The following is a 27,002-nucleotide window of genomic DNA, read 5'->3' on the forward strand; positions in this document are numbered from 1 at the left end:
TTTGATTGTCTTCTCTAATTGCACTTTTATGAATTGTTTATACATTCATGTTTTTGTCTATAAAATAAAGTGTATCTAGTAATACACATAATATTAATTTTCGTTTACTAAATTATTTTATTTTTGAAAATGAATGTCATCACGGTTCTAAAATATAAATCAAGAATGATGAAACGCACTTTCATTTGATATTTTAAAATACAATTTTGAGGTAATTCATAAAGTCAGGTTGTATTATTAATAGTAATGATTTTAAAATAATAAAATATAGGGTGCATTGTTTCACATTCGACTCAGCTTTATACAATACTTTGCATCACATTCGACCCAGCTTTATACAATACTTTGCATAAATCAGGTTATATTATCTAAAACAAACATGAAACAACTTGTATGATTTTATTTGAATGCTTTTTCTTTCAAAACATAATAGGCTATAAAATGTTTTTTTTTTCCCATTGTCTAAAATGAAATTCCATAAAATATTTTTTTTATGAATCGAACGTATTTGATATTTTCGTCACACATTAGGCTATGTACTTGTGGATACAGCCAACAAGTTTAAAATCATAAGTTTAGCGACTGGAGGAGATTTATAACGAGTTGGTTCGACATTTAACTTTCAAACATTCTGTTTTAATAGACTTCTGGTTTTAAATTATTTCAATAATTTCAAATGGTATTCTAACCTTCAGCATTAGCAAAACATCACATATGTATTTCATCTTTGTCTGTAATAATTAGTTACGAAAATAAATGTAGTCTTTTTATATATACAACTCAAAAATAATGAAATATGAAAAATTATATTCTATTATTATACTGAAAATACCTATGGACAAGTACAGGTGGTATACACACAAAGGTTACAAAGAACGAGTAGCTTCAGTTGAATGGTCCGCTTATTATTGGTTCAACACCTTATTACAGACATCAAAAATAAAAATAAGAAGAAAAATGCACTGGTATTCTGGTCATTTGCTTGAAAATGACCACTACTACATATTGGTGTTTTTTACCACACGGTTTTCAATTTATGGTGGTGAAATAAGGTTCAAAAGGTTTTGGATTACTTCCCACAATTCAACTTAGTTGTTTGGTTGACTTTTGGCTTTTTAGTTTACATGTAAGTCCATATAGCTTTAATAATAACCATATAGGACAATGTTCAGGCTAAACCATAGCAGGCGAGTGTTTCGTCGGTGTTTTTTTTTTTTTGTTTTTTGTCTTCTGTGTAAAATATTTTCTCAACCCAAACGAGCCGTTTTTGCATATATATTTTTTGCTGTTTTACATCCAGGTATCATTTAATCACATTGGCTGTAGGCTTGACATCATTGTCTTCAAGGATGATGAATCTCTGCTAAACAGATTTTGTTTCGGAGGAAATGACATGATAGACGACAATGTGTTTGAATCTGTCGTCACAGTACCATAAATTTCGTATAGATTTCAAATAGAAACGGTTGAGACAAAGCACGTTTCGTTGCAGGTTTTGTTTTTGTACATTAATCAAGATATTTATTTCTGCAATCGAACAAAGCATCGTTGATTGTTGCTAATAATTTCAATTTCTATTAACTTGTTAAAAGCAACCGTTTCCAATGATGTCCATTTCATTGTTTGAAGTATTTTTTCGCCTATAAGTTTATCTTTTCTAATCATCTGTTTTTGATAAACGCGTATCTTAATGCCAGTACTTATAGTTAGGGTATTGACAAGATCTTTAATGGATTGTCACATTTTTAGGTAAAAAACACACCCTAAACTAATTAAATCACCGTGAAAAATTTAAGTTTTGTAACTTAGCCACATTTATTATAATTACTAGTTTCATGTATAGGTCTCAGTGAAACATAGAATATCGCTTCACTTGAAATAGCGTTCATTACCCGAGGTGTTGGTTTTTTATATATTTGATGTGTTGTACCTCTCAAAAAAACCTTCAGTGTATTCGTCACACAACTTCTGTGAATAGTAAGACTGCCTGAACATTTATACTGATGTGGCACTGTCTGATTAATTGGATGATAACCAATCGCAGTGCTAGCTAAAGACATGTAACAATACTTCGTGCAGTTTATTATCGCACAATAAAGTGAGAGCAATCTTGTAATATTCAATACATCCATAACTACTTCCAATACCGTGTTTATATTTTGAGTTTTATATGAAACCATTTTTAAGAATACGAATAATTCTGAGTAACTCCAGTTCAACTTTTTATCTTATAGGAAAATTCATTCCAAAGCGATGCGTTGTATTATTAGATCAGGAGACTAAGAGATTAGGAAAGTAAAATGCATCGCCTTGTTAGATTATGATATAATAGGTTTAAAGGTACTATCGTCTTCTATCACTGGCTTATAATACCAGGAGAAAGAATGTTAGAAGGTACTGTATAACTGATTTATAAGATAAGGGTTTAGAACAAAAATATTCTATGTTATTAAATAGTGAGCATAAACTTTATGAACAGTATTTTATCTTATCCTATTATAACGCCAAAAGTTAGACGTTCAGAAGTTATTTTATTCGGTGTTTATAGAACAAGAAGCTAGAACGAAATGATATTTTCATTACTCTATTTTGAAGCTAAATGTTAGAAGGTATGAGTTAGTTTGTTACTAGCTTAAAAGGCTAAAAATGAGGAGATACTTGTATTACTCGATTATGATGTCAGAGATGAAACATTCAGGAGAATGGACACCTTGCATACAAAACTATGAAATATAAAGGTCTTGTATTACTTGATTATGATGCTTGATTATGATGCATACAGATTACTTGATGAAACATTCAGGAGAATGGACACCTTGCATACAAAACTATGAAATATAAAGGTCTTGTATTACTTGATTATGATGCCAGAGATGAAACATTCAGGAGAATGGACACCTTGCATACAAAACTATGAAATATAAAGGTCTTGTATTACTTGATTATGATGCCAGAGATGAAACATTCAGGAGAATGGACACCTTGCATACAAAACTATAAAATATAAAGGTCTTGTATTACTTGATTATGGTATCAGAGATGAAACATGCAGGAGGATGGATACCTTGCATTTAGTAGTATAAAATATGAGACAAAATAATAATATTTTATTTGTGAAATATTATGAAGTCGATGGTTGAGCGGACAAGAATGCCTTCATTACTAGCTTACAGACTATATCGCCATCTTGTGGGTGTAAAGTTATTATATACTTTGCAAATATTGTGCAAATGAAAATACAAAACAAACAACAACAACTTGAAACAAACATAAATCAAAATTCACACGATAAAAATATTTCCAATCATAGAATACTCAGTACACTTTTTCTCCAACGTACTATTTTTTAGATATACCTTGCACATGTTTGAATTTGGTAGTAGTTAAAAGAATTATTGGGAATGTGTTAAATGCATATTAAGGCAATGTGCTACGAAATGAAAATACCACTTCGCGTTATTGAAGAGTGAAATTAAAATATTATAACTGTTTGTTACTTACCAATAGATGGCGCCCCTGGATATTTGAAGCATTGTATTTTACTGTCTGGCGATATTGTGGCTCTGTTGAGTGTCGAACTACTCTAGTCTTTCTTTTTTGTATTTGTTTCTCTCCTTCTTTCAAGTACGTCTTAACATATGTATCTATAGAAAAGTAAGAACATTTATATACTTATTCCATGGTTTTAATGTCATATTATAGTGTACCGCCTCTGTTTCAACGGTAAAGAATATTAAAAATTTCAATAGGACACATATATTTTTAATTCCAAAGAAACTCATTCGCCAGTACATGATTTAGCTGTGAAAATGTACTGGACTTTACCTCACATACTTGGAGAATTTGTAGGCACAGACATCCTTAGTGATATTGTGTTGTATTAAAGTACCATAAGACAATAAGCATTTGAGATCGTATCATTGTTTATTGACCTGATATATATTTCCAATAAAAATAATTAATAATAATAATTTTACCCGAAAGCCAACCCTGTTTGGTCACGTAACATAACAAGTAAGTTTGTGCACTTATTGGGGCTAATATAGCCTCGGACCTCAGATGTATCTTTTTAAATAAATAAATAAATATATATAAATGAACTTTAAATCATCATATTTCACGTACTCTCAAAAATAGCACTTCTTCGTAAAATATTCAGATCAAAACACTTTTCATTCATATCACTGGTAATGACCGGTATAACTGAAGTGTAGATATTTGTTAGATTAATAAAATGAGGTGTCTTAAAGTAGTGAACCATACTGTTTGGAAATACTCAAATAACTTGGTAAGTTGAAAACTTAAACAATCTTTTCTCTTCAAGAGGTAAAATGGAATGAAACGAAAATATTCTGTTAGCTTTCTCTAGAAACTTTCAAAATAAATTATGAGTATTTTACTTAAAGTTTCAGCTGTTTAATCTCACCGTTAGTAACAAAGTATGCTAAAAACAGATGGCATGATTGATCATTCTTTTCTCTACACTCGACAAACTATAAAATGGGAACACCCACCCTCGGTACTCAGTTTTGTTTAGTTTGTTTTGAATTTTCATGCAAAGCTACACGAGGGCTAACTGCACTAGCTGTCCCTAATTGAGCAGTGTATGGCTAGAAGGAAGGCCACTAGTCATCACCACCCACTGACAACTCTTGGGATTGACCGTAACACTATAACGCCCCCACGGCTGAAAGGGTGAGCATGTTTGGTGACGGGGATTTGAACCCACGACCCTCAGATTACGAGGTCAGTCCCACTATTCGTTGCTAAAAGAGTTGCCCAAGAGTTGGAGATGGGTGGTGATGACTAGCTGCCTTCTCTCTAGTCTTATATTGCTAAATTAGGGACAACTAGCGCGGATAGCTCTTGTGTAGCTTTGCGCGAAATTCAAAAACAAACAAACAATGTTATTTTGCTAAACCTATTTTATTTAATAGTAAATTACCCGTACAGTAAATACATATACAATGATTTGGATTTTCATCGAAATGCTTCCTTTAGCCCAAACCGTATAATACCAATTATATGGTTCTTTTCACCCCGTATCTATAACTCATTGTTCCTAAATGTGTGTAGATGAAAGATATACATAAATTTACTTTACCAGGGGGTTGTCCTGTTGTGTTAAGTCTTAGCTGACGAGCGCAAATGACCTGAACTTCTAGATGCCCTTTGGTAATCAGAAATCCAAGTTTGATGTCTCCCAAAGGTACTGCTATAGGGCGAAACGATAAAGAAATATTGATAAAACGTTCAGGTTAGTGTCGAATATTTAGAAATTAATAATGTTCCAAAACTATATGCAACTCTCAAATCATGAAAATTCAACCATATAGTAGAATGTATTATAAAATAGTCAATATTTGACATTGTTTTAAAATTACTATATAGTGTCCATAAATTCTATAATTTTATTTTTGTAAAAGACACACTAAATAATTAAAAGAAAACTTGTTTTCAAAGTACTTTAAGTTTTCGCTTTACAACTGAAAAAATCTACCTCCGCTGAACTTAATTTTTCTGGAGAACACCTGTCCAGATCCTCTGCGAATTCCGTTCGGTCCAATTGTCATTATTGGGATTTCATTCTCTGACGGTAAATCTGACTTTGATGGTGTTGATCTTTTCTCTGATTCTGTCTCCCGAAAAATGGAAGAATGGAATAACAAAGCAAAGTGATGAAACATACGTTGTATAAAAAGTTTGAGTTATTAATGTAAAGTTTTGTATTTTGCGGTTACTTTGGACACGTCTACGTTATTTAAGTTACAAAATTAAAGAATGGTGAAAATTAAAGCTTAAAAGGTGTAAATTTGAAAAGGAAAACTGAAATGACGAGTTACTGATTAATGCTATTAGATCCATGTTACAAGTTTAGCAAATATTAAATCATGTTATTGGTGTGATGCAAAAAATAGAAATAAACGAGGCATCTAGGATAATGGAATGTATTTAAATGTATTGATTAGCCAATTAAAGTCCAGGTGAAATACGACAGCGTAGTATATGTAGATGCGTTACCTTACCAATTAGTGTCTCGGTGATATACAAGAACTGAGTATATGTAAATGTAATACTCTACAGTACCAGTACAGTACAACAGTGGAATACATGTGGGTGTATTAAAATGCCAATGTACGTCTGGATGAAATAATATATAATTACTTGATAACTAAATTGTAAAAGCATTTCTTACCGGAAATATAGCGTTGTACAATTTTTTAGAGAAACGATGTTAGTTTAAAAGATTCTGTCACAAATTATTGTTAACTCAAAGCAGTTTTAGTAAGTTAGATTTTATAATCCTTCACACTAAGAAATTATTTGAATATATAGTACCCATACAGCATAATCTACCAACGATTAACTGAAATAAAATGTACTCTTATAGAAAATTGTATCACAAATTGCCAGCACAATTAGGGACATAGCTATTTTGAATGGTGGTATGTTTTGAGTGACATAAGAATGTGTTAAGATTTTATTTAGGGGAAAATATCCAGTGTCTGGTAAGTAGAAAAAAAAACTATTGTGTTATTAAATTATTCTGCATCTAGTGTTACGTAGTCAGCAATTATTATTAGAATATATGTCGGTGGTGTTCAATCTAAATGTTCTATTGTTACTGAATAAATCTAAATTCACAGTGTTCTTTCATTCGGACAAACTACAGTTTACTTCCAATGCTTCTTCATTCAACATTCCTCACAATTTGAAGCTTCTAAAGAAAAGGCGGGAATTATGGATGTATGGAAGCTGGTTTATAAGTTTAGCTATCTAACAACCAATCATGCAGAACACAGGACATTCGAAATAGTGTCACCACACTAAAACTACTCTGCTCATCCTACCTGGACCCACAGACCTTTGATTCTTATCCGATTTCATGCTAAGTGTCCGACACAATTTTTTCTTCACTAGTTTACCCAGTGTCATCGGCTCGACAGTGTCTCCTTGAAGTATTGAAAAATAAAATGTTTATAGTGTCGCACGACTTATTTTATACGGTATATGATTTAATTTAGGTTATCAGAAAAAAATTATAATGGTGTATTGAAAGAACGTTTCTAAGCACTTTTTTAAGCCTTTAAAGATGGCGCTAATTCCCAATAGGTTATACAAAGATCAAAAATAAAATACTTGTAAACAATTAAAATAGTTGTTTAAATGTTAATATTAATTTTTTTGGTTTAGTACGTTGAAAACCAGACCAATTAGTTTGTTAGAAAAATTAAGAATTTACGTTTTATATAGAATATTTTGTCGACAATTCTCACTTGGATTTTGGAAAAAATAAGCGGTGAAAACGCCCTTTTAAATTCTCGATTCTATTCATTTGAGATTAGGCCTGGCATGGCCAAGCGCGTAAGGCGTGCGACTCGTAATCCGAGGGTCGCGGGTTCGTGCCTGCGTCGCGCCAAACATGCTCGCCTTCCCAGCCGTGGGGGCGTTATAATGTGACGGTCAATCCCACTATTCGTTGGTAAAAGAGTAGCCCAAGAGTTGGCGGTGGGTGGTGATGACTAGCTGCCTTCCCTCTAGCCTTACACTGCTAAATTAGGGACGGCTAGCACAGATAGCCCTCGAGTAGCTTTGTGCGAAATTCCAAAAAAAAATCATTTGAGATTTTTTAATTATATCATATACACGTGAAATTAATAGGTAACAAATAAAACTGACTGTTGCGCATGTTGTTAAAATTACACTAGGTAACACAATTTTTACTTTTTCTTGTTCCTGGGCAGAAAGTGTTATTTTCCAATTGCCTATTCCTAAAGTAAACGGAAAAGACCTATTTTTCTCTTCCATCTTTGCTTTTGTGACCTGGGTAATAAAATTTTCAAATTTACCCATTTTCTAGAACGTTACAGGTAGATTCTGTGCTAAGTAGCTGATATAGAATTTTCTCAAACTTACAGGAATTTTCAAGAACTTTCTAGAATGTTGTAGAAGCCTCAAAGCTGTGCTACTTTATAACGGGAATAAGTATCCGTCTCTTCCCCAGGTTCATTCAGTGCACCTCAAAGAGGAATACAACAGTATCAAGACCTTGATAGAAGTCTTGAAGTATGATAAGTATGGCTGGAAGGTTATCGGATACTTCAAAATAATGACATTCCTCATGGGTCTCCAAGGAGGCTTTACCAAGTTTCCCTGTTATCTTTGTCTTTGGGAAAACAGGGACCCCGCAGCACATTACAATAGGAAGACTGGCGGCAACGAACCGAGTTCTCTGTGGGGAGGCACAATGTCTAGTGTGAGCCACTTGTGGACCTCCAGAAGATGTTGTTCTCACCACTGCACATAAAATTGGGTCTTATGAAACAATTTGTCACAGCTCTTGATGAGGAGTCTGCAGCCCTCAAGTACCTTCGAGACTTCTTCCATAAGTTGTCTAAGGCAAAGGTCAAAGCTGGTGTCATCGTTGGACCCCAAATAAAAAAGATCCTGGAGTGCACACAATTCCCCAAGAATCTCAGTAGGAAAGAAAAAAAAAGCTTGGAGCAGTTATGTTGCAGTGGTTCGGGGCCTTTTTGGGCAATCATAAGGCTGAAAATTATATGGAACTGGATGAGGCTCTGGTGAAGAACTACGGCAAAATGGGCTGCAGGATGTCCTTGAAAGTCCATATCCTTGATGCTCATCTTGATAAATTCAAGAAAAACATGGGAGCATACACAGAGGAGCAAGGCGAGCGCTTCCACTAAGATATACTTGACTTTGAACGCCGCTACCAAGGAGCGTATAACGAATACATGGTGGAAGACTATATTTGGGGGCTGATACATGAAAGTGATTTACATTACAGTCGCAAATCTCGAAAAACTACTCATTTCTAAACACTTTTGTTCATTTTTGTATTATTTTAGTGCAAATACTTGTTAATCTTGATTCATATGTTATTTTATTCAGACCTTATGTAAATGAAAATGTGCAAATTTGCCCGTTTTTACACAGAAAATAGGTTAATTTCTAAATTTCATTATCCAGGTCACAAAAGCAAAGTTAGAAGGGAATAATGGCCATTTTCTGTACTTTTACAACATAAGCAATTAAGAAATAACATATACTATCTAGGAACACAACTTGTGTTACATAGTGTTATTCTAAGAACTTGTTATGTGAAGAAAGTTTGATGGACTTTGAGGTTTTTTGGATCTTAATTTATTAGTTCCAGGTTAAGTTCCAAGTTTGAAATGAAACTTGTCTATATTTCAAACTAAATTCGTATGGCCTTGTTTCTAAAACGAATGTCATCTTTTTCTAGTTGAAGTACAATTCAACATTAATACTTTTAATTTTTTTTTTTTTTCATATACAGAGTTCGAAATTAATTTTATAAGAGTTAAATTGAAATCGCTTTGGGTTTAGCTAACTAGTAACCTCAATATAGAATTACATAAAATAATTGTAGCTAATCTTATGTATTTTGCATATCATATAAGTTTACTTAAAACATCAGAATATGAATAGGTATCTCCAAAGTACCTGTAAAATAATAATAATTATCGATTATGACTTCATAAAAAATATAGTATACTTGGTTACCATTGTAGGGGCCCTTAAACATCTCAGTTTCGTTTACACAAGCAAAAAGTTAAGTAAGCATTGGGCTAAATAGCCAGGTGAGAAAGTCTTATAGTTAAGTAAGCATTGGGCTAAATAGCCAGGTGAGAAAGTCTTATAGTTAAGTAAGCATTGGTCTAAATAGCCAGGTGAGAAAGTATCACAGTTCAGGCTACGCCCTTTCATGTTTTTCATATACGAATCAGTAAAAAAACAATCAGCAGTTTGAATCGGTTTCTCTTCGCCGAATAGCAGGATTGACTGTTGCTCTTATAACGTTCCCAAAGCTGAAAGAGCGAAGTATATTTTGGAAGCACAACGTCTCGAATCCGAGTCCAATACATTACATATTAGAAAACTTTCTGACTAATCTCAATTCTGTGTATCTCAGGTAGCTGGTATGGGTATCAACTCTTTAACTAATAAAGCAGAGAACAACATTTCGACCTTCTTAAGCCATCTTCAAGCTATCAAATTTTATTGTCCTGAGATAATTTTTACTTCAAGTGGGTTACTCGTCATCACGAATTAATCTCAATTCTTGTTAGTCAACACCCCCCACCATGAGTGATCCAGCGGTGAGTCTGTGGACTTACAACGCTATAAACCGCGTTTCGATACCCGTGGAGAGCATAGCACAGATAGCCCAGTATATTTGTTAAATATTAAACAGTAAAGGTTTTTGTTTTAAAATAGAGTGAGGGCAGACAAAATGTTACTACTGGGGTTAGTAAGAACTTTTAGGAATGATAAGTAAAGTACGTATTTGATAATTATGGGATGGCTAGGTTATTAATTTTTGCTTCTTCAGTTTTTGTTTCAGTAATAAAAACGTAAGTAGAATCCGTTATTTTGGACATTTGGTGGATGGAAGAAAGATCGAATATGATGATTTCAGTAATTCTGAGGTTTGGAAAGTTTAAAAAACGTTAAGGCCTCTGGGCCAAGTAGCATTTCTTCAAGGGTTTTAAAGGAGGTTAAAGAATGGATATGTGAGTCACGTGTTGCTATGTTTTGTCAGTCTTTGAATAAGGAGCAAAGGCGAAAGAATTGGATGTTAGCTAATACAACTCCTCTATTCAAGGGCGGTGATGAAAACTGACCCAGTAATTTCAAACTTATTCGCCTTGCATCAGTTGTGGGAAAAGTTTTGAAATGTATGATAAAAGATGCTTTACAAAAGGCTTTTATCAAAGTTTAGAATTTTATCGGATAGTCAACGTGGTATCACTAAGGAAAAATCTCGTCTTTTAACATTCTTCGAAAATATTAGTAATAATATATATGAGGTCAAGGAAAGAAATTGGTGTACGTGTATTTTCAGAACGTATTTGACAAGTTGAAACAAATTAAACAAATTGTCTTTATAGGTGTGGCGGATAAGATAGCTAATTGGATAGAAAAGGGGCTGGATGGAAGAAAGCAGAGGGGCTGGATGGAAGAAAGCAGAGGGCTGGATGGAAGAAAGCAGAGGGGCTGGATGGAAGAAAGCAGAGGAGCTGGATGGAAAAAAAGCAGAGGGCTGGATGGAAGAAAGCAGAGGGGCTGGATGGAAGAAAGCAAAGGGCTGGATGGAAGAAAGCAGAGGGGCTGGATGGAAGAAAGCAGAGGGCTGTTACAAATGAAGTTCAGTGAGTTTAGTAAGTTAGGAAAATAAATAAGAGATTGGTTTCAATTATTTTAAATGCGCATGTGCATTATCACAATTTGAATTATCAGTAAACTTTGGATGGGAATAATCTTAAGTGTCACGAAAGAAAAGGATCTTGGTGTAGTGGTTGAGCTGTTTCTGAAGCGATCCATGCAATGCGCTGTTGCTAATGGTATAGTAAACATTATTTTAGGTTTTTTCTACAGAAATATTGAATATATGTTTAAAGATGTTATAATTTCATTTTACAGATCATTGTTTAGGCCACATTTGGTTTGTATTGTATGCATTCTTGGGCTCCCTTGCTTAGGGAAGACATTGAAGAGTTGATAAGGGTCACTAAAATGTACCCCCCGTTAGTACAGCGGTATGTCTCCTGATTTACAACGCTAAAATCAGGGGGGTTGGTTCCCCTCGGTGGGCTCAGCAGATAGCCTGATGTGGCTTTGCTTTAAGAAAACACACACACTAATATGTGTCTGGGATAGAAGAGTTGTCATATGAGGAGACACTAAAATCTCTCAAATTGTTTTACCTTGAAAAAATAATGGTTACCGGGAATCTGATCAAGTTGTTCAAGATTCTGAAGATCTGATCAAGGTGTTTAATATGCTGATGATCTGATCAAGGTGTTTAAGATTCTGAAGATCTGATCAAGGTGTTTAATATGCTGAAGATCTGATCAAGGTGTTTAAGATTCTGAAGATCTGATCAAGGTGTTTAAGATTCTGAAGATCTGATCAAGGTGTTTAAGATTCTGATGATCTGATCAAGGTGTTTAAGATTCTGAAGTAAATTGATAGTGTTGGTGCATCAGTCTTTTTCATACTTAATGGCGAAACTAGAGGACATAAATTAAATGTTTACAGGGTAGGGGTCGCCTTCCACTAAAATAGTTTTATTTTTTAACAGGGTGGTTGACCTTAGGGATGGTTGCCTTCAGATGTTGTGGTTGCAGTAAATTTAATCGGGTTTCAGAGAAAGATTGAGAACTATATGAATTATAAATTTTTTATTTTTTATTTTATTTTATAATTTTAGTTTGTTTTAGAGAATGGGACAGCTCACATGGACAAATAGATCTCTTATTGTTCGTGAAAATTGTTATGTTTCATTGCATCATATCATTACCTTTAAACTAAAAACCTAATTATATATCAGAAAACATTTCAGATACACCAAAGGAATAATTATACTTAATTAACAAGTGTGTTGAATAATAGAAAGTTGCATTTAAAACAGCATTTTAAAAATTAAATTTGTTTTTTTTTAAACAAAATGGGAAAATATCTTTCAAAACAGCTGAGATTATAACATCACATTTAATGTTCTATTGAAATTGTGAAATATTGATATTTTAAATATACGATAGTGTTCAAGATATAAACGTATTTTGATACGTTTATTTAAATATTCCATGTGAAAAGTCCAACGTGAAATCAGTAGCATGTCTACGGACCCGTGTTATCCTGACTTATAACGCCAGGTATTTGGTGCCCTTGATACTTGTGTATCTATCTATCTGTCCATTCCTTCTCGAACAATCGGCTGCAATATTTAGAGTCCTTCATTCGGAATAATTTGTTTGTTTTGAATTACACGCAAAGCTACACGAGGACTATTTGCGCTAGCCATCCCTAATTTAGTAGTGTAAAACCAAAGGGAAAGAAACTAATCATTACCACCTACCGCCAACTCTTGGGCTACTTTTGTACTTTTGACCGTCACATTATAACATCCCCACGGCTGAAAGGGCGAGCATGTTTGGTGTGACCCACGACTCTCGAATTACGAGTCGACGCATTAACCACGTGGCCATGCTGGGCCTTTCTGAATAGTGACAAAGGTTACACACAAAATGACAGAATACTACCACAAAGATGTTACCTTGTTCTTTATTTAAATTTGAAGGTCGTCTAATTCTGAAGCTGGAACTCTTCACTTTGGTTGTTGTCTTCGTTCTAGTAGAATTCATATCTTGGGGATAGTGAAGCGTATTTTCAATAAACTATAATAATTGAACTATGTCAAACTTAGTAACTCAGAAAACTATGAGGATTCAACTATGTGAAACTTAGTAACTCAGTAAACTATAAAGATTGAACTGTCTTTAACTTTGTAACTCAGTAAACCATAAGGATTGAACTGCGTGAAACTTAGTAACTCAGTGAACCATATGGATTGAACTGCGTGAAACTTAGTAACTCAGTAAATTATAAGGATTGAGCTGTGTGAAACATAGTAACTCAGTAAACTATAAGGATTGAGCTGTGTAAAACTTAGTAACATAGTAAATTATAAGGATTGAGCTGTGTGAAACTTAGTAATTCAGTAAACTATAAGGATTGAAGTGTGTGAAACTTAGTAACTGATCAATTTCAAACGATCTTTCTTTAGATTGAAAGAAGAGACATCTAAACGAGTATTTAAAATACAAAAGTAATTTAACGTTTCTTATAGAATTAACAGCACAATTAACACCTAATTTCTGGTTAAAAAAATAAAAAAAATAGTGATCTATAAGTGATTTATTGACTAATCCAGACATACAGCACGTCCAAAATTTTCAGGTCATCAAAAATCCAATTAACCAAACTCAGTAACCTGTTACTCAGTTATATATAATTTTATTTAAATGTCGTGCTGATATACGATTTACCTTCCAGCTTCATGACTTTTGGAGAAATAAAACAATAATTTCGTTACAGCTATTACGTTAGCGTAACAGTTATTTTTCGCACTGATCGTAAAACTGACAGATATGTAACGTATAAAAATAAAATCAGAGGTATTCACCCACCGGATAAGTTGTCTTGGGAATGAAAACAAAACATGCCTTTTATGTTGATAACCTCTTTAGGGTCACAGTTTTGTTCAGGTGGTATTTCTTCCGTACTTGTGGCTCCATCTATCGCCACAAGTCTTTCTTCATAGCACGCGTCATCAGGATGAAGTACTAAAATGAAGAAAATGTACGTTAATAACGACTAGATTTACATACAACCTAAACCTGTTTTTTTTTTTTAATTATTAACGACTGTTGATAATGAGTAAATTAAATTTAGCTGACAACACTGACACCACCCTAAAGATAGTCATGTTTGAAAACCCAAGTAAATAATGTGTATTTATAATACATAAATAATAGAAAATACATGTTTTTTTTTCTGTACAATAAAAACCAGCCACATTAACAGTTTGTACGATACAGTACAGTTTGTTTTGAATAAAATAATTTAATAGAATACAATTTCAGAACCCTTATAAAGCGTTCTTTATTAGAAAGAATCTTGCATTACAAGCAAAATAGCGATTGGACTTTACTGAAATATACGTAACCTACAATTAAATATAATACAGTTATGGAAAGAAATCTAGTAATTTTTAGTAGGTCAATCATTTCCTTCTTCAATGACCAGTTTATCCCTATCTCTATACGATGTTTGTTAATAGCATTAAGTAGCTTTTAAGTCCTTCATTCATTACTTTGGACGGAATCCTGTTTTTTTTTTTTTGTATGATCTCGACTTCCTTTAACTTACTGTCTGGTTACTGTAGCGCTTATAAAAAATTACCTAACACCCCACAGTTTACTCACTGATTATTTTAGCACGAACTTAATATATGACTGCTTTTTTTCCATTGGTTAAGCGCTTAATTTTTCATTGACAATTTTCAGTCCCTGACTTCCTATTGGTTAGTCTCCTATTGTTAGTTTTAATTCCAGATTTCCTATTGGTTCGTACCCTTAGCTCTTTACTTTCAGTACTAATCCTTGCTTTCCCATTGGTTAATCTTCCAGCTTCTTTACTATCAATTTTAATTCCCGATTTCTCAATGACTAAACTCCTGATTTTCAATTGTCACTTTTAATCACCAATTTATAGTCTGATTATTTCAGATTACGACTAATTAGTTTTATCAGTCTGGCCAGAGCCCTAGCTTATTTGTTGCTTAATGTAAGATATTTTATAACGTTTTAATTACTCTACGTAAATTCTTATCTGTACTCATTTAGTAAATCTATTACTTATACATCTAAACTGTACCAATCGTCCTATATCATTTCCTTTTTAATACTAATTCTAGGATGAATGTGGTTTACACAAACATTTGTACATTTGCTGATTCAGTATAAATTATTGTTTATAGATTAGTTAGTTTTTCAATCCATTCTGATCACAATTCTATGTATTATTTAACTGAATAGAAATATTCCACATGCCTATTGGATGAGCAAAGATTTTATTGTACCAGTCTTTTATTTGTCTATTGGTCAAGTGAGGTTAAACCTTTATAACAATATGCTTAAGCCTTAACATTTAGCAATCCGAAACACTACTCGTCTCTACGATTTTCTTTGTCAGTTTGGTTCGATAACTTGTGGATTATTTAATCGTCTTGACTAACGGCGGTCAGATTTAATAAAAATAAAAGGATTACAAATTAATAAAGAGTATAACTTAATCAGGAGTCTAACCACTTCAGCTAAAGCATTCATCACAAATTTAAAGTAAGAGTATTTATACACAACTAGGAGTTAACAAAGTGTTTATTTTTATCACGCACATTTATTTATTTTGTAAAAGCATAAAACTTCACAGTGTACTACTTGTGTGGTGTTCACTGCAATGATTGAACCCAAAATTTAGCGCTGCAGGTTATAAAGTTCACCACAAGGTCACAGGGAACAACTTTAGTAAGAACACATTTCATAATTAGATGTAAGAAAAATACTCGATGTAGAAACTAAATTTGATGAATATTTCCATCTGCCTATTTATAGCTCTGCTTTTTAACTATAGCTGAAAAGTGTTTATTATTGTGAATATTCTTCATTTAAATACCAAGTTTTTACAAAAACATATTTCTTGTTTGGGACACAAATTTCATTGTGAACAATATGTAATAGCATGTAAAACATCTTAGAAACAATTTTGAATTGTTTGTTGAATTTTCCACAAATCCATTTGAGGGCCACCTATACTAGTTGTCTCTAACTTTAAAGCGTCAAAATAGAGTGGAGGTAGCTACTCAACATCACTTACCGTCAACTCTAGGGGCTACGTTTTACTAACGAATAGTGAGACTGACCTTCGTATTATTGTGCCCCTTCGCCTGGAAGGTCGAGCATGTTCGTTGATGAAAACCGAGCCCACGAATCAAGTCTGATGGAGAACTAATTTAAAAATTTGATAAAATATATGTTAATCTGCTATCCTCGAAACGTTAAGGTTGAATTTAACTTATTCGAAACGATTTCGTCTTGAATTAAAAATGGAAGTCAGGATCAAATTACCGGTGTTTAGAAAACAATCAAGAGTAAACAATTAAACACAGATAATGAAAATTTAATTTAAAGACGAACCTACAGTTACCTTTGAAACATTAAGGCACGGCATGGCCAGGTGGGTTGATGCACTCGACTTGTAATCTGAGAGTCCCGGGTTCAAATCCCAGTCACATCAAACCTGCTCGTCCTTCTAGCATTGGAGGCATTAAAATGTAAAGGTCAATTACAATATTATTTGGTAAAAGAGTATCCCGAGAGTTGGCGGTGGGTAGTGATGACTAGCTGCCTTCCGGCCCGGCATGGCCAAATGAATTAAGGCGTTCGACTCGTAATCTGAGGGTCGCGGGCTCGAATCCCTGTCTCACCAAACATGCTCGCCCTTTCAGTCATGGGGCGTTATAATGTGACGGTCAATCACACTATTCGTTGGTAAAAGAGTAGTCCAATAGTTGGCGGTGGGTGGTGATGCCTAGCTGCCTTCCCTCTAGTCTTACACTGCTAAATTAGGGACGGCTAGCGCAGGTAGTTCTCGTGTAGCTTTGTGCGAAATTCCAAAACAAACAAACAAGCTGCTTTCCCTTTAGTCTTAAACTTTTCAATTAGGCACAGATAGCGCAGATATCTCTCGTGTAGCCTAGCGCGAAATTCCAAAACAAAGAAACAAAGAAACAATCATATTTTGACTAGAAATTTAAAACGTTATAATTTTAAAAATGTTTTGGAATTTATTAACAATATTAATGACACATTAATGCCGGCCTAATTCATCCTTGTATCAAACAACAACCAAGTCTGCAGATAAGATTAAATTCTTATATAACTCTGCTGGATTTACTCTCTGTTTTCTATAAGAGAACAAATTATCTTATGATAGAAAAGGCTTAGCTTTTATCAGTTTAGTTGTACGGATCTGCTTAATATTTAAGTCTCATCTCAAAATAACTTGATAAAAGGATTTAAAGAAACTGTAAAGTCCCTATATTTAAAGTTTTCTTAATTTTCGAGAAAGCTTTCGGAATAGTTTAACATGTATTAATATTAACATGAAGGCAGTGTTTTAACTCCCTTTAGAATCAAGATATTAAAGTATTTATTCTTCAAGGAACGATTTTTCCATTGCACTAATCACATACTGTAGTTTAATATATTTATTCTACGGCAAGATAAAGAAGTTTTTCTGTGTCAGAATTTTGGTAAAGGATTTTGATATATATATATATATATTAAAATCTTCAAGGAAGGCTAAAAATATCACATGTATATATATATATATATGCATTATTGTGAGGTTTGTTAGCCAAAACAACATTTTTTTTTTGCTAAAATCCTGAGAGCTAAACGTTTGTAGACAATTTGATATGGTGAAGGGCTCGAAAATTAATGTATAGCTTTCGTTTTGCTGCTTCATTCGTATTTTGGATTCAATTATATTTTGTTGACTGATCGAAACAACAACACTTATTAAAATGAATGCATAAGTTAAATTTGTTGTAAAATTACGTCATTGCACGAGACTGCAAACCGCAGTAGGGAAGCGATATTTTTTTAAGCGTAATTAATTTTCCCATCCATAAAACTTGAATGATACATACGATATAAACGTTATAGCATCTTTATAACATATAAAATCCTCTAAATTTTCTTTTACAGTCACTTATCATTTAAATAATATTCAGTGTGTATGTATTTATCATATTATACATATATATGATTATTAGGACTCTTTCGTGACTCAACAGTAAATCTGAGATTACAACATTAAAATTCAGGTTTCGATACTCGCGATGGTTTGTTTTTAAATTTCGCGCAAAGTTACACGAGGGCTCTCTGTGTTAGCCGTCCCTAATTTACCAGGGAAGACAACCAGTCATCATCATCTACCGCCGAATCTTGGGCTACTATTTTACCAACGAATAGTGGGAGTAACTCTCACATTATAACGCCCTGAACGGCTGAAAGGGCTAGCATGTTTGGTGTGACGGGGATTCCAACCTTCCACCTTCGGATTACGAGTCGAGTACCTTAACCATTAGGCCATGTCGGGCCTCACTCGCGATGAACAGAACTCAGATAACTCATTGTCTTCAATTATAAACAAAAAATTCTGTTTTCTTTGTAATGTAGGCAAATTATACATTTTAAATATTTCTGTCTGTTATTTTTGACCCATTTAAAACTGAGAGCTAACAGTTATTGGTTCGACAATTAATAATATTAAACAATAAACTTAATATACTATTCTATAATAAGAGAGCACGCACTAGTGTCGAACATTCAGGTTTTAGTATTAAACACCCAGATTACAGTATCAAACGTCGAAGTTCTAGTATCAAACATCCAAACTCTAGTATTAAACATCCAAGTTCTGGTATCAAACATCCAAATTCTAGTATCAAACATCCAAGTTCTAGAATCAAATACCCAAATTCTAATACCAAACATCCAAGTTCTATTGTCAAACATCCAAGTTCTATTATCAAACATCCAAATTCTAGTATTAAACATCGAAGTTGTAGTGTCAAGCATCCAAATTCTAGTATCAAACATCTAAATTCTAGTATCAATCATCCAACTTCCAGTATCAAACATCTAAATTCTAGTATCAAACATCCATGTTCTAGTATCAAACATCCAAATTCTAGTATCAAACATCCAAGTTCTAGTGTCAAATATCCAGACTCTATTGCCAAACATCCAAATTCTAGTATTAAACGTCTAACTTCTAATATCGAACATCTAAATTCTAGTATCAAGAATCCATGTTCTAGTATCATATATTGAAATTCTAATATCAAACATCCAAGTTCTATTGTCAAACATCCAAATTCTAGTATCAAACATCCAAGTTCTAGTGTCAAATATCCAGATTCTATTGCCAAACATCCAAATTCTAGTATTAAACATCCAAATTCTAGTATCAAACATCCAAATTCTAGTATCAAACATCCATGTTCTAGTGTCAATTATCCAAGTTCTAGTTTAAAACATCCATATTCTAGTATCAATCATCCAGATTCTAGGATCAAACATCCAGATTTAGTATCAAACTTCCATGTTCTATTGTGAAACATCAATGTCCTTCTTTAAACATCCAAATTCTAGTATCAAACATCCAAGTTCCAGTGTCAAATTTCCAAGTTCTTGTTTCAAACATCCAGATTCTAGTATCAAACATCCAGATGCTAGGATCAAACATCCAAATTCTAGTATCAAACATCAGAGTTCTAGAGTAACATATTCACGTTCTAGTATCAAACATCAAAATTCTAGCATCAAACATCCAAGTTCTTGTGTCAAATATCCAAATTCTAGTATCAAACATCCAAATTCTAGTATCAAACAACCATGCACTAGTGTCAATTATCCAAGTTCGAGTTTAAAACATCCATATTCTAGTATCAATCATCCAGATTCTAGGATCATACATCCAGATTTTAGTATCAAACATTCATGTTCAATTGTCAAACATCAATGTCCTTGTATTAAACATCCAAATTCTAGTATCAAACATCCATGTTCCAGTGTCAAATTTCCAAGTTCTTGTTTCAAACATCCAGATTCTAGTATCAAACATCCAGATGCTAGGATCAAACATCAAAATTCTAGTATCAAATATCTAAATTCCAGTGTTTCTAGTATCAAACATCCAAGCTCTAGAGTCAAACGACCAAGTTCTCTTGTCAAACACCCAAGTTCTATTATCAAACATCGAAATTGTAGTATTAAACATCGAAGTTGTATTGTCAAACATCCAAATTCTAGTATCAAATATCCTCGTTCTAGTATCAAACGTCTAAGTTCTAATATCAAACGTCTAAATTCTAGTATCAAGCATCCATGTTCTGGTATCATCATATTTGAAATTCTAATATCAAACATCCAAGTTCTATTGTCAAACATCCATGTTCTAGTACCAAACATCCAAATTCTAGGATCAAACATCCAATTTCTAGTGTCACATATTCACGTTCTAGTATCAAACATCAAAATTCTAGTATCAAACATCTCAGGTTCTAGTGTCAAATATCCAAGTTCTGGTTTCAAACATCCAAATTGTCCAAATTGTCGTATTAAACATCGAAGTTGTGGTGTCAAACATCAAAATCTAGTATCAAACATCCTCGTTCTAGGTTTCAAACGTCTAAATTCTAATATCGAACATCTAAATTCTAGTATCAAGCATCCATGTTCTAGTATCATATATTGAAATTATAGTATCAAACATCCAAATTATAGTGTAAATATTCACGTTCTGGTGTCAAACATCCAAATTCTAGTATCAAACATCCAAATTCTAGTATCAAACATCCAAGTTCTATTGTCAAACATCCAAATTCTAGTATCAAACATCCAAGTTCTATTGTCAAACATCCATATCCTAGTATTAAACACCCAAATTCTAGTATCAAACTTCCAAGTTATAGTGTCAAATATCCAAGTTCTAGTTTCAAACATAAAGATTCCAATGTCAAACATCAAAGTTCTAGTGTCAACATCCATTATCTGATATCAAACATCCAAATTGTCGTATTAAACATCCAAATTCTGGTATCAAACATCCGAGATCTAGTGTCAAACTTCCAAGTTCTATTGTCAAACAACCAAGTTCTAATATGAAACATCCAAATTATAGTATTAAACATCGAAGTTGTAGTGTGAAACATCCAAATTCTAGTATCAAGCATCCATGTTCTAGTATCATATATTGAAATTCTAATATCAAACATGCAATTTCTATTGTCAAACATCCATGTTCTAGTATCAAACATCAACGTTCTGGTATCAAACATCCAGATTCTAGTATCAAACATCCAAGTTCTGGTGTCAAACATCCAAGTTCTGGTTTCAAACATCCAGGATTCTGGTGTCAAACATCCAAATTCTGGTATCAAACATCCAGATTCTGGTATCAAACATCCAGATTCTGGTATCAAACATACAAGTTCTGTTGTCAAACATCCATGTTCTGGTATCAAACATCCAAATACTAGTATCAAACATCCAAATTCTAGTGTCAAATATCCATGCACTAGTGTCAATTATCCAAGTTCTAGTTTAAGACATCCATATTCTAGTATCAATCATCCAGATTCTAGGAACAAACATCCAGATTTTAGTATCAAACATTCATGTTCTATTGTCAAACATCAATGTCCTTGTATTAAACATCCAAATTCTAGTATCAAATATCCATGTTCCAGTGTCAAATTTCCAAGTTCTTGTTTCAAACATCCAGATTCTAGTATCAAACATCCAGATTCTAGTATCAAACATCCAGATGCTAGGATCAAACATCAAAATTCTAGTATCAAACATCCAAGTTCTAGTGTCACATATTCACGTTCTAGTATCAAACATCAAAATTCTAGCATCAAACATCCAAGTTCTAGTGTCAAATATTCACGTTCTAGTGTCCAACATCAAAATTCTAGCATCAAACATCCAAGTTCTGGTTTCAAACATCCAGATTCTAGTATGAAATATCTAAATTCTAGTGTCAAACTTCCAAGTTCTGTCGTCAAACATCCAAGTTCTAGTATCAAACATCCAAATTGTCGTATTAAACATCCAAATTGTAGTATCAAACTTCCAAGTTCCATTGTCAAACATCCAAGTTCTAGTTTCAAACATCCAAATTGTACTATTAAACATCGAAGTTGTGATATGAAACATCCAAATTCTAGTATCAATCATCCTCGTTCTAGTATCAAACGTCTAAATTCTAATATCAAACATCTAAATTCTAGTATCAAGCATCCATGTCCTTGTATCAAACATCCAAGTTCCAGTGTCCAATTTCCCAGTTCTAGTTTCAAACATCCAGATTTTTGTATCAAACATCCAGATGCTAGTGTCAAACATCCAAATTCTAGTATCAAACATCCAAATTCTAGTATCAAACATCCAGATTCTAGTATCAAACATACAAGCTCTATTGTCAAACATCCAAATTCTATTATCAAACATCCAGATTCTGGTATCAAACATCCAGGTTCTGTTATCAAACATCCAATTCTAATATCAAACATCCAAATTCTAGTATCAAACATCCAAATTCTCAAACATCCAAATTCTAGTGTCAAACATAAACATCAAAATTCTAGTATCAAACATCCAAGTTCTAGTGTCACATCCATGTTCTGGTATCAAACATCAAAATTCTAGTATCAAACATCCAAATTCTAGTATCAAACATCCAAGTTCTAGTGTCAAACATCCAAAATTCTGGTTTCAAACATCCAATTCTGGTGTCAAACATCCAGATTCTAGTATCAAACATCCAAATTCTAGTATCAAACATCCAAGTTCTGTTGTCAAACATCCAAATTCTAGTATCAAACATCCAAATTCTGGTATCAAACATCCAAATTTTGGTATCAAACATCCAAGTTCTGTTGTCAAACATCCAAATTCTGGTTTCAAACATCCATGTTCTATTGTCAACATCCAAGTTCTGGTTTCAAACATCCAAATTCTAGTATCAATCATCCAGATTCTAGTATCAAACATCCAAATTCTAGTATTAAACATCCAAATTCTAGTATCAAACATCCAAATTTTTGTATCAAACATCCAAATTCTAGTATCAAACATCCATGTTCTAGTGTCAAATTTCCAAGTTCTTGTATCAAACATCCAGATTCTAGTATCAAACATCCAAATTCTGGTATCAAACATCCAAATTCTGGTATCAAACATCCAGATTCTGGTATCAAACATACAAGCTCTATTGTCAAACATCCAAATTCTAGTATCAAACATCCAATTCCAGTATCAAATTTCCAAGTTCTATTTTCAAACGTCCTGATTCTAGTATCAAACATCCAGATGCTAGGATCAAACATCCAAATTCTAGTATCAAACATCCAACTTCTAGTGTCACATATTCACGTTATAGTATCAAACATCAAAATTCTAGCATCAAACATCCAAGTTCTAGTGCCAAATATCTAAGTTCTAGTTTCAAACATCCAGATTCTAGTATCAAGTATCTAAATTCTAGTGTCAAACTTCCAAGTTCTGTCGTCAAACATCCATGTTTTAGTATCAAACATCCAAATTGTCGTATTAAACATCCAAATTCTAGTGTCAAACTTCCAGGTTCTATTGTCAAACGTCCAATTCTAGTTTCAAACATCCAAATTGTAGTATTAAACATCTTCGTTCTAGTATCAAACGTCTAAATTCTAATATCAAACATCTAAATTCTAGAATCAAGTATCCATGTTCTAGTATCAAATATTGAAATTCTAATATCAAACATCCAAGTTCTAGTGTCAAACATCTAAGTTCTACTGTCAAATATCCAAATTCTAGTTTCATACATCTTGATTCTAGTGTCAAACATCCAAATTCTAGTATCAAACATCCAGATTCTAGTATCAAAGTCTAAATTCTAATATCAAACATCTAAATTCTGATATCAAGCATCCATGTTATAGTATCGAATATTGAAATTCTAATATCAAACATCCAAGTTCTATTTTCAAACAACCATGTCCTAGTATTAAACATCCAAATTCTAGTATCAAACATCCATGTTCTAGTATGAAACATCCAAATTCTAGTATCAAACATCCAAGTTCCAGTGTCAAATATCCGTGTCCTAGTATTAAACATCCAAATTTAAGTATCAAACATCCATGTTCTAGTGTCAAACATCTAAGACCTACTGTCAAATATCAAAGTTCTAGTTTCATACATCTTGATTCTAGTGTCAAACATTTATACTCTAGTATCAATCATCCAGATTCTAGGATGAAACATACAGATTTTAGTATCAAACATACATGTACTATTGTCAAACGTCAATGACCTTGTATTAAACATCCAAATTCTAGTATCAAACATCCAATTCCACTGTCAAATTTCCAAGTTCTATTTTCAAACGTCCTGATTCTAGTATGAAACATCCAGATGCAAGAATCAAACATCCAAATTCTAGTATTAAACATCCAAGTTCTAGTGCCAAATATCCAAGTTCTAGTTTCAAACATCCAGATTCTAGTATCAAATATCTAAATTCTAGTGTCAAACTTCCAAGTTCTGTCGTCAAACATCCAAGTTTTAGTATCAAACATCCAAATTGTCGTATTAAACATCCAAATTCTAGTATCAAATTTCCAGGTTCTATTGTCAAACATCCAATTCTAGTTTCAAACATCCAAATTGTAGTATTAAACATCCTCGTTCTAGTCTGAAACGTCTAAATTCTAATATCAAACATCTAAATTCTAGAATCAAGTATCCATGTTCTAGTATCAAATATAGAAATTCTAATATCAAACATCCAAGTTCTATTGTCAAACATCCGTGTCCTAGTATTAAACATCCAAATTTAAGTATCAAACATCCATGTTCTAGTGTAAAACATCTAAGTTCTACTGTCAAATATCCAAGTTCTAGTTTCATACATCTTGATTCTAGTGTCAAACATCAATATTCTAGTATCAATTATCCAGATTCTAGGATGAAACATAAAGATTTTAGTATCAAACATACATGTTCTTTTGTCAAACGTCAATGACCTTGTATTAAACATCCAAATTCTTGTATCAAACATCCAAGCTCTAGTGTCAAACGACCAAGTTCTATTGTCAAACACCCAAGTTCTATTATCAAACATCCAAATTGTAGTATTAAACATCAAAGTTGTATTGTCAAACATCCAAATTCTAGTATCAAATAACCTCGTTTTTGTATCAAACGTCTAAGTTCTAATATCGAACGTCTAAATTCTAGTATCAAGCATCCATGTTCTAGTATCATATATTGAAATTCTAATATCAAACATCCAAGTTCTATTGTCAAACATCCATTTTCTAGTACCAAACATCCAAATTCTAGTATCATACATCGAAGTTCTAGTGTCAAACATCCAAGTTCTAGTGTATAAATCCAAGTTCTATTGTCAAACATCCATGTCCTAGTGTTAAACATCCAAATTCTAAGATCAAAAATCCAATTTCTAGTGTCACATATTCACGTTCTAGTATCAAACATCAAAATTCTAGTGTCAAACATCTTCTGGTGTCAAACATTCAAATTCTAGTATCAAACATCCATTCTAGTATCAAACATCCAGGTTCTAGTGTCAAACATCCAAATTGTAGTATTAAACATCCAAATTCTGGTGTCAAACATCCAAAATCTAGTATCAAACATCCAAGTTCTAGTTCTATGTAAGTTCTGGTTTCAAACATCTAAATTCTAATATCAAACATCTAAATTCTAGTATCAAGCATCCATGTTCTATCATCATCCATATTGTCGTATTATCCAAATTCTAGTATCAAACATCCAAGTTCTAGTGTCAAATATCCACGTTCTGGTGTCAAACATTCAAATTCTAGTATCAAACATCCAAATTCTAGTATCAAACATCCAAGTTCTAGTGTCAAACATCCAAATTAAAGTATTAAACATCAAACATCCAAATTCTAGTATCAAACATTTTCGTTCTAGTATCAAACGTCTAAATTCTAATATCGAACATCAAAATTCTAGTATCAAGCATCCATGTTCTAGTATCATATATTGAAATTCTAGTATCAAACATCCAAGTTCTAGTGTCAAACATCCATGTTCTGGTATCAAACATCAAATTCTAGTATCAAACATCCAAATTCTAGTATCAAACATCCAAGTTCTATTGTCAAACATCCAAATTCTAGTTTCAAACATCCAGATTCTATTGTCAAACATCCAAATTCTAGTATCAAACATCCAGATTCTAGTATCAAACATCCAAGTTCAAGTTGTCAAACATCCATGTTCTAGTATCAAACATCCAAATTCTAGTATCAAACATCCAAATTCCAATGTCAAACATCCAAAGTTCTAGTGCCAAACATCCAAATTCTGATATCAAACATCACTAGTGTCAATTGTCCAAGTTCTTGTTTCAAACATCCAGATTCTAGTATCAAACATCCAGATGCTAGCGTCAAACATCCAAAATTCTATTATCAAACATACAAGTTCTAGTGTCAAACATCCAAATTCTAGTATCAAACATCAAAATTCTAGCATCAACATCCAAATTCTAGTGTCAAACATTTTCGTTCTAGTATCAAACGTCAAAATTCTAGCATCAAACATCAAAGTTCTGGTTTCAAACATCCAGATTCTAGTATCAAATATCTAAATTCTAGTGTCAAACATTCCATGTTCTGTCGTCAAACATCCAAGTTCTAGTACCAAACATCCAAATTGTCGTATTAAACATCCAAATTGTAGTATCAAACTTTCAAGTTCCATTGTCAAACATCCAAGTTCTAGTTTCAAACATCCATATTGTAGTATTAAACATCCAAATTCTAGTATCAAACATCCAAATTCTAGTATCAAACATCCTCGTTCTAGTATCAAACATCCAAATTCTAATATCAAACATCCAAATTCTAGTATCAAACATCCATGTTCTAGTATCAAACATCCAAGTTCCAGTGTCCAATTTCCAAGTTCTAGTTTCAAACATCCAGATTCTTG

General features: G+C 32.9%; 1 protein-coding gene and 1 long non-coding RNA gene across 2 annotated transcripts in view; one reads left to right on the forward strand and one right to left on the reverse strand.

The window, feature by feature from the left end:
• Positions 1–11,201, forward strand: part of LOC143229913 (uncharacterized) — a 55,421-nt gene extending 44,220 nt beyond the window's left edge. Inside the window, exon 2 of the long non-coding RNA XR_013016121.1 lies at positions 10,938–11,201. This is a non-coding gene — a long non-coding RNA (uncharacterized LOC143229913). The remainder of the gene's footprint in view (positions 1–10,937) is intronic.
• LOC143229911 (uncharacterized) overlaps positions 1–27,002 on the reverse strand; it is a 169,442-nt gene that overhangs the window by 2,200 nt on the left and 140,240 nt on the right. The window contains exons 16-21 of the mRNA XM_076462781.1: positions 14,019–14,174; positions 13,106–13,195; positions 6,852–6,953; positions 5,501–5,635; positions 5,105–5,215; positions 3,502–3,644 (exon numbers count right to left, since the gene is read on the reverse strand). Of these exons, the coding sequence (XP_076318896.1) occupies positions 3,502–3,644; positions 5,105–5,215; positions 5,501–5,635; positions 6,852–6,953; positions 13,106–13,195; positions 14,019–14,174 (737 nt within the window). The remainder of the gene's footprint in view (positions 1–3,501; positions 3,645–5,104; positions 5,216–5,500; positions 5,636–6,851; positions 6,954–13,105; positions 13,196–14,018; positions 14,175–27,002) is intronic.

This window comes from Tachypleus tridentatus, chromosome 10 (assembly GCF_004210375.1).
Source record: "Tachypleus tridentatus isolate NWPU-2018 chromosome 10, ASM421037v1, whole genome shotgun sequence".
Lineage (NCBI taxonomy): Eukaryota > Metazoa > Arthropoda > Merostomata > Xiphosura > Limulidae > Tachypleus > Tachypleus tridentatus.